General features: G+C 40.1%; 1 protein-coding gene across 1 annotated transcript in view; it reads right to left on the bottom strand.

Annotated features, from left to right (window-relative positions):
* Positions 1-9,365: 9,365 nt before the first annotated feature.
* Samd13 (sterile alpha motif domain containing 13) overlaps positions 9,366-13,731 on the bottom strand; it is a 50,689-nt gene continuing 46,323 nt past the window's right edge. Inside the window, exon 4 of the mRNA XM_023724345.1 lies at positions 9,366-9,543. Within this exon, the coding sequence (XP_023580113.1) occupies positions 9,400-9,543 (144 nt within the window). The 3' untranslated portion in view covers positions 9,366-9,399. The remainder of the gene's footprint in view (positions 9,544-13,731) is intronic.

Below are 13,731 nucleotides of genomic sequence, written 5' to 3' on the forward strand. Positions count from 1 at the left end.
CTTGCCAGGGAAGCGCTTATTCCACTGAGCCATCTCCCCGTCCCCATTTTTTTTTTCATGCCCAGAGTTTCTGATTGGCTCAGGGCCCTATTAAAATGCTCAACTTCTCTCTCTGCTTAACCTGCTTCTTTCATTCCTCACAGTGTCATTCCAGAGAGCGCCTCCAGTGAACTTTCTACACGCAACTCTTGGGCCTTGTTAGGATTTATTTGGTGCAGCTGACTTGTGCTACTAGGATTGGTTGTAGAAAAGAGACTCTAAAGTGAGATTTTGGAGCTAGCTCACCTACTGGTTAGTTGGCAAAGAGCCTTGGAGTGCTGTAATCATGCAGTAGTCGATATCTTCTCCAGAGGTGAATTGGGTTGGGATACTGAAGGAAAGAAATGAACTGGCTGGGGTAATATCGCAGATGCTTAAGAGCTCTAAGAGAAATAGTTATTATAATAACTATAGAATTTGGATGTGTGTGTCTGGGAAATTTAGTGCATTAAGGATGATAGTGAGATGTTGAGGATGAGCAATAACCAACATAAGGCAAAATGTGAAAGCAAGGAGGCCCAACTGGCAGCACATAAAGAAGCTTTATATCTACGTGGAAGAGAAGGCTTGGGCTTGAGCCCAAGACTTAATTATAAGCATAGAAGTGTTCCAAGGAACATTGAATTCTTAACCCTGACAGGCACTTCACACTAAGGTCCAGTTCCTGATTGATACACTTGAAATTGTGAATCCTATGCTTTCCCTGCATTTTCTGGCCAGCAGAACTGGCTTACTCTCCTCTGTTGAAAGTCAGCATGTTCCTCTTGTTTGGGGAGTTTCTGCCTACAAGAAACTCATACCCCTTTGGGATCATATGACCTCCTTGTCGTCAGACCTGTATACCACATCATAAACCAGCAATAGGTGCTGGATGAAACACCTGAAAATTTCAAATTAAGGAAGAGGGAGAAATAGTTTCTATTCTCATGGGATGAACAGCTGCATATATATTTGTGGTATTGTTCCAGGACTCTATTAATTCTCCTGGCCTTTGTGTGCTAGATTGGAGCATCTGGACACTCCCCAGGTGACACTGGTCCCTTGCATCCATGATATCATGTTAACTGGACTGGATTAAAAGAAGTGACACTTGTACTGTGGTGAATGGTAGATACCTATCAGGGAGCCACCCCATTATTGAAGGTTGTAGGAGGCCAGAAGCCTGGGACAAAGATTGACAAAATCTGCCACATCAACTGTTTTTGTAAATAAGGTACTGGAACATTTTGCATGAGTGCAGTCTGCAGTGGCTGTCGTGTTATTGTTATAAGGGCAAAGTTGGGTAACTGCAACAGAGATTCATCCACAAAGTCTAAAATATTTACTTTCTGGTCCTTTATAGAAAACACCTTGGTGATTTGATACCCTTTGGATTGATTTCTGTGGAGTTGGGGATTTGGGGAGACTTTCTCTTGCTTTTTCTTCCCACATTTTTATTCATTTGTTTTTGTTTTGTGCCGAGGTTTGTGGGTGCTGATAGTCTAAAGCCCTTGTTGCTAGTATTGAAATGTCTGTATTTGCACTTTGGTGTTGTACTTTTGTCATAGCTAAGTATAATATTTTACCATAACTCCAAGATTGGACCACCTTTGTTATTTTGGGAAGAGAGGACAGAGTGTAGTTCATCTAGCAACCAGGTTCTCTGACCATGTACTATAGTATTGTCAAAGTCATGAAGGCAATCTCAGTGTTGATTTGCAGAGAAATAGTAACAACTATATGACTTTTTAATATCAAGTGAAACAGCTATTGTAGTATTGCTCAAGATGCATTAGATTCAACATACCCTAAGAACCACTTATATACCACCCTTCTTCCTAGAGAAGAAGCTATCAATTATGATATAAACATTAAGGCAACCCAGGTATTGACTTCCAGTGAATACAAATGTAACTATACTTATGCTAATGATAGAAAAGAATTCAACATTAACTTTACAGCCATATGATTATACTATTAAAGATTTAGAGTTTGGGGATTGGGAGAGATGCAAAAGGAAAATGTTGACATCTTAAACTATAATATGAGGAGGAGAGAGAAGTGCTAGAAAGGATCTTATGGGGGAGAAGAAAGATGTCTGTAGAGTTGGGTAAAGGTAGAACAAAAAAACCCTTTTCTTCCTGCTATTCATTGTTATTATTTTTAATGTAACTGGTAGAGGGGCTCACTATGTAGCTCAGACTTGTAGTGATTCTCCTGTTTTCAGCCTCCCCAGTGCTGGGATTACAGGTGTGTGCTACCATGCCTGGTCTCAGTGACCAGCTCAGGGTGCTTGGGGGCAGGGCTGGTGAGGCATGTGGTGCCAGGGATCAAACCCCAGTCTCTGCACTTGTCTAAGCAGGTGCTTAGTCCACTGAGCTATCTAACTGGCCCCATCTGTTGCACTATTGAGTGGTACCTTGGATACAGCATCAATCTTTGAGAAGGCCAATCAGCTATTTAGCAGCCAGTTCACTACACTGGATGCCTTTCATTCTAAAATGGGAAATGATCCATTTTGACTAAATGGGTACATATTTCCTGCCTACAGGACTCAGCTGGAAATGTTCTCCAAGGTATAGAGAACCCCACACAACACTACTCAAGCCAAGGGTTTCCCTATAAAGTAAAGGATAGATGGCAATCTGCAAGTGACCATAGGACCTATTGTCCTACCATGTACTGAGCAATCACAAAGCTGCTGGCCCAATGGACTGATAGAACGACCTCTTAAAGGTACAATTGACGTGTCAGCTTGAAGGGTATGCTTGTGATGATAGGGTACTGTCCGCAGGCTGTGAGGTTTCTCTAAACAGTTGAAGCATGTGGGGCTATGTTCCAAGAAAGTAGAACACACATGTCCAGTAACCAAGCAGTGAGAATAAGAATGGATCTCTTCGCCTTCACCCCTGTGGTCCACCTGGGAAACGTGTGCTTCTCAATCCCCTCCATTCACACTCTGGTTCCTCTTCAGATTGTATCAATCTTCCGCCTTTTCAATCCCAACTCTAGGTTCTGATTGTAATGACATTCTATTCCTAGGGAGACACTTTTACCAGGGGACACAGTGGAAGTGATTTAAATTTAAATCTAAAGGATTGTACAATCAGCAAGCTTGACGATTCTCAAGCAAAACAGCTGCTCCAGTGTGTTGCAGAGAGGATCATAATCAGACCAAAGTCTTAGAATGTTTGTGAAGAGGAAATGATGTCGAGTGTGACAACGCTGAGTTTTAACTGCACAGGGGAGGGGAGCAGTGACATATATAACTCAAATCATTGCATTCTTAGAAAATCATAGAAATGGAATGCTGAGATAAAGTTTTAGCTGTTTATTTTAGAAGGCTATTAACTGGAGTGGGAGAAATTAAGGGACCTGTGCAAGGCTTGCAGATGAGCTAGGAGCATACCTGAGACGAGACCCAGGTCTCCTGCTCCCCAGTCCAGTACTCCCTTCCTCCTGCCTCCAGAGTTTTTTTCTTTTCTTTTTTTTCATCCTAATTTAGTCTGCATTATGCATCCACAACACATAGAAGGCTGATGATGACTGGACTGGTTTACAGACATCCTGGTGACTGGAGTCACCTTAACATTAAAAATTTATAGAAATCTGCCCAAAGAGATAATTAAGCAGACTAATGTCAACCTAATTGGCTCAAATTAATGAAGGCTGCTCCATTCAGATTTTAACTTTATTTTGTTTTTAGTTTTTGCTGTTGTTGGCTTATACCAGCCTTCGTTAGAAACACACAGGTATGTATCACAGGGTTTCCTTTAATTAGCCTCACAAAAGCATCCTGAATCGTATGGAATGGTCATTTTGGAATAGGGATAGGATTCGTTTAGAATATACTAATTCTTTATACTAACTTCTTTAGGTCTTTGGAAGCCAATAAAAACTTATATGCAGTTTTCTTATTATATTTCCTTTAACTTAGCATAACAACTTTTTAAGAAGCTTAAATGATACAAGTTTTCTTTTTTTTTTTTTTTTTTTTTGATTTGGCTCATATGCCCTTATGAAGGCAAAGCTTCATAAGTATTCATAACTCCCATAAGTATTGGGAGTTCTCCCAATACTCAAGGGCCTAAAGAAGCAATACTGTTTTATTTTTTAAATTAATATTAGTACACATCATATTTTTACCTTTTTCATTCTTTCTTTTTTTTTTTTCTTTTTGGTGGTACCAGGGATCAAACTCAGGACCTTATACTCACCAGGCAGGTGCTTATGCCACTGAGCTATCTTCCCAGCCCAATATTAGTATATATCAAGTGAACAGTACATAGGGTTGCCATACATTTAATTCTATGACTAAGTCTTGAAGTGGGGTGAGATTGTTGTAATAAAATCATGTTTAATGCACGTTTTATGCCATACCACTCACTATACAGTAGACTCCCAGTCAATTGCCCATCAAGCTTATGAGACCAGCATTATAAAAGCACTGCCAGCTTTTACACAGTATCCACCCTCATGTCCTTGTTTAGGTGGATCACACTTGACTATCTGCAACAAGACCACAGTTCCCATCTCTTTCGCAGCTAGGTATTACAAAGCGACTAAGTTCTTGTTCTCATTTGGAAGTGGAAGTCGTTTATAATTGGAAGTGTTGCCTGAAACTTCTCCTAAGTACCTTTTTGTACTTCTTTTTCTTGCCTGGAAAACAGTTATGATGCGTGACATCCAAGCATCCACCTTGGGTCATCTAGGAAAATGTATGATAGGATGACAGAGTAACTTGTGTTAAGATTGAGACCTGACCGTATGGAGTAGGCATACCAACCCTGGACAACCGACCTTCAGAAATTGTACATGTAATCAGGAAAGACTTTCTTATTCTATTTAAGTCATTGGTTTGTATATTACTTAACTGAAATGTGCTGTAAGTATAATATACACATTGGATTTCAAAGGAAAAACTTGAAAAAGTTGTAAGTTTGTCATTAAAATTTTATATTGATTATATATGAAAAGGACAATATTTGGGATGTCTGGGCATAAAAACTATGCTAACAAAGTTATTCAATTTATCCTCTTTCCTTTTTTTCTAAAGGTGACTACCAGAAATCTTTAGTTGATGCATATGGCTTATACTGTCACTTCACCGGACAGTGCTAGGCTCGCCCTACTTGGCTGTGAGGCGCAAGGGCCCACAGCACTCGGCCAAGTTCCCACATCAGAAACGAAAACACCAACTGGAGTGTTAACTCTTAGAAGGAAAAAACTTGCTGTGTGCTGGAAGAGTTTCCCTGACTTTTCCTGAACATGTTTATAATTGGATGAGTTTTACAGTATTATGGTTAAGACAGATATTTCTAAGCATGTAAAAATAGAACGCAATCTATTGAAAACAAGATCTGAAACACAACTTGTTGAACTCTGCTGTCTTTGATGCAGAAAGACATTTAACTTGGGATGTTTGACACAGATACAAGGCCCTTGTGATAAAACTTGCATTTTTTGATTTACCTCACTTTTCTGGAAGCTTAAGATCTTTAATCTCTGCTCCCAAGGGTACCCCATGGGGTGGGGCTTCAGGGACAGAAGAAACCATCTTGGTACATCTGTTCCCTTATTTGCTGCTTGTAGACCTGGCTATGCGGGCCGAGGCACCCCTGGCAGGTAGCAAGCACATTCAGTATTATTTACAGCACTGCTCACTGTTCTGTCATTTCTGCTGTGATAAAGGTGTTAAATCAGCCCTTGGTCTGTGAAGAGGGCTACATTTCCATTTGGAGATGGCTTAGTATTCCATATTTCCTAATTTCTTCTTCACAATAACCATAGACAGGAACATCCTGATCAGAGGCCAAGAGATATCAGATTAGTTCCCTGTTAGGTGATGGCCAGAGACTTCTCTGGCCTCTCTTGCAAGAACCTCCGTTGTTGACACCAGGAGGCTACACACCATGGTCCCCTGAGGTTCCAGGTGATTATAAGACACACGCAGCCACAGCCACTAAATGACCTTGGATGGGATCATTTTTCTCTCTACCTTCCTATATAAAACTGCCACGGTTGGCCAGAAATTGTACCCAGACTATTTAATTGCCTATGGAGCTACAGCATGAGTCTAACAAGCTATTCATTAATGCATCCGACGCACCCCCTCTGCTTCCTGTGGCTTCTGCTCCCGGTTTAGAAGCAGAATTAACAAGTTTTCTCCTAAGAGGCAGATCTGTCCTGTAGCTCTCAGCTCTTTGAACATTTAACTTCATCCTCCAAATCATTAAAAAAACCACTTAATGGCTCTGGGCCCAGACCTGACCCTTACACACTGCATTTGCAAGGATCAGCAAAGGCAGATAAATCACCACCAGTACGTACCTTCTGCATCTGATTTCCAACTACGGTAGTAGTCTTGAGCAACTGTGGGTCATTAAACTTTTGTAAATTAATTTCCTTAAAAATGTACTTTACTTATACAATCAAAAGACTGTGCGTCCCTGACAGCACACTCAGAGGGTCAAAAATCTACTATATTCACATAAAACATTTATTGAGGAAAGATGAAGACACTGCCACCAACTGGGTGTGTTTTTCTTCATACACATCATCATGTCCACTAAAGATCAAAAATGATGCTCAAATCTGTAGCACATTCTAATGCAGTAGGTTATCTTGTTTTTCAACAAAATCTATTTGCAATCTCCAGTTCCTGAATTAACTTATTCTAGAGAGAGAGAGAGAGAGAGAGAGAGAGAGAGAGAGAGAGAGAGGAGAGGGAGGAGAAAAAGAGAGTTTTCTATCAGGCAGGGAATGAGTGGTATCTAAAACTCAAACATCTAATTTAAAGTGCACACATATAATGTAAAAGTGTGAAGTTGCTGGTTGTAACCGCCAAGGAATGGAAGAGACTAACAGGAGCTTTCAGCATCATTGGAATATACTGAACACGCAACAGCAAACAGAAACACTGAAATGACGCCCAGGATTTGTAGACAGATTTATTTTCATGGGCAAGTACTGGTTGGGATCATTCCCAGAATACCAGGTCCTGTTCTCTGGTAGTCTAGGGCTTATCTGGGATAAGCAAGCAGGAAGTACAGAGGCAGAACGGCTTGGCAGTTGGGGATTGGTTTACATAATGTGCATCATAGTGACCAGCTGTTTCTAAGAGACAGAAGCAACCAGAACTAGAACAGGAATTACTACCTGGGCAACTAAGAATCTGAAGTCTGCTGGCAGGGGTGGGGCGGGGCATTTTCTGTTACACACATACTCACTGCCCAAAGGAAAGCAAGTCAGCTTAGATTCCATTGAACAGTGGCCAGTTTGTGAGCCCGCCTTTAAATTGAATTTGCTTTATAAGTTTTGAATTCAGGGCCCAAATGTGGAATGGGGAAAGGAATTGAAATGGCAGGTGTTTCCTTAAATCCCTCCTCGTTCTGATATGCTGCCTGGGTTGAAATAATCCAGTTCAACATTAATCAATTGTCATATGAACCTTCGCTGTAAAATATACTTGTCCTTGTGGCCCCCTTTCCCACTCATTATTCATGAGGGGCTTCCCCACGTGACGCTTGTATCCGCTGTCCACTGCAGGCTGAGGTTGTGTTGATGGAAACCCAGTGTGATCTGAGAAGGAATCAGACTCTGTCTGGCTCTTACAGCCATCTGGAGACAGGGGCTGCCTACCTGCTGACTACCGAGCCTCTCCCTATGACTTGTTGTCCGGATCGCGCTGCTTTCGTCCTGTGTAGAGGGAGAAAGCACCTCCTGCCCTTGCTGAGGCACTCAGCCCTGCCGAGCACAGGCCTTTACTGTATGCGAGAGAAAAGCAAACAATCCCTAGATCTTCTTTGCTGATTATGCTAGAATGATGTCTGCAGAGGCTGAGGAATGATTTTATACATTCTGGTTTTCTTGTAAATTATTTTCTTTTCCTCTTTCCCTGAACAACATTTTACAGAGAGATTCACGAAATTTAGTTGAGTTAGCAGAGCCCAAGCTCAATCTGGAGAAAAATAGAGCCGAAAACACATTCTCAAAGTCATTTACTCTGAATGCTTAGTGGCCTACTGGCAGTAGTAACTATAACTGTAAATATTCATATTCCCACAAATAAAACCTTGCAGAATTGATGGCTCTCCCAAGTTTCCTGCTTCCTCCTCAGGAGTCAGGTGCCTATTTTAGAGTTCATTGTAATTCTGTCCCTGGTTAAGTTTAGAAATGAGATTATGCGGATGTTTCAGTTTATAAAGAAGATAAATTCACATATAGTTTTGTATGATTTATCTACCTAAAGATTTTTTTTAAACCTCATTTTCCCCATTGTTTTGAGACTTTAATCTTTTATTCCTGGAGAAGTGACTCAAAGAAGAAATCAAAGTTACACTGGGAATAAATTGAAGCAATGCTTTATTGCAAACACAAAGCACCATTTCAACAAGGTATCAATACACAGAATTTGAACAAATGTCTCTTTGAACAGAGATGTAGCAAGCCCACTTTTTCAAGTTCTTGAAAACAAATACGTAAGCCAAGAATCAAACAAAGCACAGGACAATTAAAAAAATATTACAGCATCATGAAGGAATATATATATAAAAATATTCTATACCAATAACAGGCTTTTTGATCTATAACTCTTGGCAATTTTTTTTCAGAAACAAATTATTATAAATACAAACCATAAGGTAAAAAAAAAAATGCTTTCTTCAGAAACAATGAACCGATTTAAGCGAATCTATGCAGAAAAACTACTACCCCCATGATAGGTGAATATGGATAGATATCCCCAGCACACAACATAGTTCTCTTTTCAGAGCTACAATTCTGCTCCTGAGGGGCCACGACACATGTTCATTTCAAACATCGCAGTATGTCTCAGTGAAACCTTAATAAGGTCAAGTGGGGTACCTTCTATAAAAAAGGGTGTTGGCAATTCCATCCACACATAGCAAACTCTACAGAGCAGAGAATTCAAGGGAGACAGCGACCCCTTTTTCTTTTCTACCCTTCTCCAACTTCCTTATTTTACTCTAAGTCTGTAAGCTGAAGAGGCTCATTTCTTTAAGTTTTCTTTTTAAAGATGCTTGAGAAAACAATCTATGAAGACATGAAGAATATCCTTACAGTCTCAAGCCTTTGTGGAGAGGGGTATCTAGTAGTGAGTGGCAAAGATCATTCTAGTTGACAAATTCCATAGGAAAAAGCATTCCATACTTGTCTGGCCCTTGATCGTCCTAGCTGAATTCTAGTCAGCCGATGGATTGCCTGGTCTATCCAATAGGATAACTTTTCATTTGGTTGAAATTTCTTACATATACATATGTATGTATGTATGTATTGATTTACAAAGTTTCATCACATGAAACTAAAAAAAAAAATGTCATCGTGCATTTTTTTTGAGGGCTAGGACCCAATTAGATGGCTTTACGAAGAATGGTTCTTTAAATGCTTTGTCTGGAGAGGCTTCACGTGGTACTCATAGATTTTCAAAGCAGGCCCCAATTTTAACTGAAGTCCTGTTAACACATCATTCCTTGTCATCAATAGCAGGGATTTCCCATCAATTTCCTGTAATGAAAGCAGAAGGTAAAGTCAACATGCGAGTCTAAAAACTCAAGGATAATGAAGGAAAAGGGAAAGTCAAAAGCAACAGTCACACCAGCTGTCCCAAAGCTCAAAATTACATTTATAGTCATGCTAAAATGAAATCATTTATTTTCATCTTTTTTTACTTGTGTGAGATGTGATTGAAAAATACAATGGATGTTTAAACATTAAAAAATTACAGTAAAAGACACAGTGTCATTAATCTCCTTCAAAACACTCCCCCTGACTTTGAACATACTTATTTCATCATTTGTGTCATTTTTTGAAGCATTTCTGGAAATCCTCTTTCATGAGGGTCTTTAGTTGCACTGTTGGAGTTGTCTTGATGTCTTTTTTTATTTTTTATTTTATTTTATTTTATTTTATTATTTTATTTTATTTTATTTTTTGTGGAACTGGGGATTGAACTCAGGCCCTTGCGCTTGCCAGGGAAGCACTTATTCCACTGAGCCATCTCCCCAGCCCCTTATAGCAAAGGCACAGTTTGAAAAATGATTAGTAGGACAGCTTCAATAATTAATACATTGCATATTGTTGTCTTCATAATGATTATTCATAGTACAAGATGCAGACATGATATCCTGTCCAAACACTGTTAGTACAAATCTTTCTTCTCGTTGAATTAAGAGAAAGTAGCTGTATATCTATCCTATTTTCTATATACAGATACAAATGGTTCATTTGTATCCCCTTTTTTTGTTTAGTTTTGTCAAAGATGGGTACCCATTGCCATTTAAATATTGTAAGTGCATGAATTCAGCAAAATAATCCGATATAGTCCAGTAGTTCACAATAGTAGTGGGTTTTCCGTAGGACTGGCAATGTCAGAAGTTGTTGACTTGAGCCTATTACAGCTCTGTCTTGATGTTTTGAATCAATTAAAAATGTGTATCTTTTGTGGCCATTTTGACTTTGGGGAAGAGCCACAAGCCACACAGCTCTAGATCTAGTGAATAAAGTGGATGAGGACATACCATGATGTTTTTATGAGTACATCTTGGTGTTCAGTGGCACCAGGGAGTTCCATCCAACATATTTTTTATCACATCTTATAAAGACACACACACAAGAGGGCTTGTAGAACTGCTTCAGAGAATGGCAAGAATAATGGGCTAAGTGAGTTTGAAGCAAGGGGGTATATTTTGAGGGGGATTAATAGGAATGTGTTTACTGTAATTATTTTAAAATGTTTAAACATTCATTGTATATTTGAGCATTCCTTTCACTTGGGGATTAAACAAAAGCCACAATTGATCTTGTTTTCAAGATCACATGACAAATGTCATATCTTAACATAAATGCCACACTTCCACTCAACTTGCAGAAGACTTAGAGCTATAAATCCTAAAGATATTTAGAGCTGGTACTCTATGGATCAAAGACATTACTTCCAAAAGGAACAAGAACATCCTCCATTTACAAAACATGCAAAAGTTTGTGCACAATTTTCTTTGTGCTTAATTTTTCAACCAACTCTATAAATTAGGATGGTTAGAAGTCATCATTTTTACAGGCAAGGCAACAAGGATCTAGCAAGAAGTCAACATGCCTACTTTAAAATCTAAGAGTCAGGAAAGAGTGGCATGACATTTGCTTTTCATCTGTCTACAGTCAAACCTGAGTTTCAAGGGCTGGCCAAATAGCTCAGTGGATTAGAGCACTTGCAAGCAGGCACAGGGGCTGGGGGTTCGATCCTGGGCCTGCCGTGCTGGCCCCGCCCCCGAGGTGCATTGGAAAGGCAGTTGAGACTGGGCGTGGTGGCTTGCACCTATAATCCCAGCTCTTGGGAGGCTGTAAACAGGTGGATCACTCTGAGTCTGATCTAGTAGTGAGACCCTGAACATCCTGTAGACCCTTCCCTAAAAATACAAAACGAAAACAAAACAAAGCAAAAAAACCAAACCAAACCAAAACAAAACAAAACCCACAACAACAAAAAAGCCACTTGAGTTTTTAAAAATCCCCTTTGGCCCTTCTTGATACTGAGAAATAAATGTATCTTGTCTGGGCTGTCCAGTGAGGTATAGAATCGTTGGTGTCCAAGCATCTTGTCAATCATATGATGCATCTGTAAAACAACTTAGGTCTTGGAATAGTCTTCCTAATGCTTAAAATATAGAACCATTCTACTTCATCCAGAAAATAACCTCTCCACACTGAGGGCCTCGACTGTACTCAGCCTCAGGGGATCCTCAAGACTTCAGATACTGCACAGGAAAGGGCATGGCCAGGCTGACTGCAAAGGCCTTCCATGCTTGGTTCAGAATCCATCCCACTCAGGTGCACTTAACTCCAGGAACTGTGGAGATTCTAAAGCTCTGGAGTACAAAGCTGAGCTGCTTGCAAAAACAACAAGCTCCCAAATATACGAAATGGTTTAATAGTTTTGGGAAAGAAGCACTGAGAATGGTATTTAAGGTAGAGACCTTATGCCTCTTAAGAATATGGTTCCTAGGAGATTTGGGGTCTCCTAAGAGACAGAATACCTGTGCTGGACACTTTGTCCATGATTCTACCCACACTTTTGTACCTGCCTGGAACAACAGACTAGGGGACATGGTGTGCAACAGAAAGTACAGAAAATTATGATTCCCTCCCAGGGAGGTCATCCCTTCCAATTCTTTTATGTTCCTTTCCAGGGTATAAAAAAAGCATTTTGAATAGCTGAGAGTGCAGAAGAAATAGCACTATGCCAGCGCTTTTCTTCCTCAGGAAACTTGCCTCCTCTATCTCCTCTCTTGGTAATGTGAGGACATGGGCTTTCTGACAGACTCCTGTGAGAAACTGCCCTTGTATAAGTTCCCCGAGCCCTGAGTTTCCCCTGCTCCTTTTTTTTTTCTTTTTTCTTTTCTTTTTTTTTTTTTTCCTGAGTTTTTAAATTGTGCGTCTATTCCTTCTGCCATGCTAGGCAGGACTGTGGCAGTCCCTTCTCTTGACAACCTCCCACTAGCAGGAGCCACAACCAAACAGGAATTGCTTCAAACCAACCTGCGACTTTTGGAAACGTTTATATTGTCAGCGACCAAAAGCCAGATATTTCACATGCATGTGTGAGAGACAACTATTCAAAACTAGATTATGTTAAAAATAAGCAATTGATTGATGGGCAAGAGTGGAAAATTACTTAAGGAGACAGGAACTAATTGTCTAATATTTAAGTTCTCTCCCTCTTTCTTTTCAAGCAATTAGTAACCCCAAAAGCGGCCCATCAGTGAAATCTGTGTTTGAGATTGACTTCACAACTTTTGAAATGAACCTGAGGAGCTTCTGTCACCCAGAAAACAGAGTAGCAGAGCCAAAGACGTTGCAAGGGACTCTGCGTCACGAGCACTACATACAGAAGAGAATCGACTTCGAATATTTCCGGAGCAGCAAAGCCCTTCTTCCTTCTGCCGTCTTTGCTTTGCTGCCGTGGGCCCATGCTTAACTCTATTCTTGTTGAAAACAAACACAGGAAGAAAGGGCACTGCTGTCTTATTTCTACACAAAAAGAAAACTTTCTTTACTTAACTCAAAGTGAATTTAAAGCAAAAATCTTTGCTGGCAAAAAGTCCTTGTACAACTCAGCATTTCTGTCAAAAGCCAACTATGTCTGGAGAAAGTGCTGAAATTTGGATTTTACATAAGACAAAATGAAAATGAAAAATCATATTTTCTACTCCAATTTGATTTTCCTTTTGTTCAGTAGAGACACTGCAGTTCACTTCACACCAGAGTTGATGGAAGAAAGCTCCATCTGGATATCATTATAAAAGTGTTGAAATAACCATGGCAGCTCAAACGAGAGTGGAAGCGAGCAGCTCCAAAATGTGAGCTTCACTCAGGCGAACTCCAGTCTGAACCCCATCTCCAGCTCACTGTGTGATGTCAGGCAGTGGAGTTAACCTCCCGAGCTTCAGTTTCCTCATTGCCAAATGAAAACACCATAAACCTGTGAATGACTTTGGAGTTAGAAATAATCGATATAAAGCAGCCAGCATGATGCTGGAAATAAAAGAGTCGCTCAGTGAGTAAACACTAAGTAGTAGGGTTTTGAAAGAAGAAAGATGAAGGCTGGGGAGACAACTCGGAAGAATAAATGCCTGCCTGGCAAGCACAGGGTCCTGAGTTCAATTACCATTACCGGAAACAAACAAACAAACAAACAAA

Source organism: Octodon degus, unplaced genomic scaffold (assembly GCF_000260255.1).
Source record: "Octodon degus isolate 3935 unplaced genomic scaffold, OctDeg1.0 scaffold00109, whole genome shotgun sequence".
NCBI lineage: Eukaryota > Metazoa > Chordata > Mammalia > Rodentia > Octodontidae > Octodon > Octodon degus.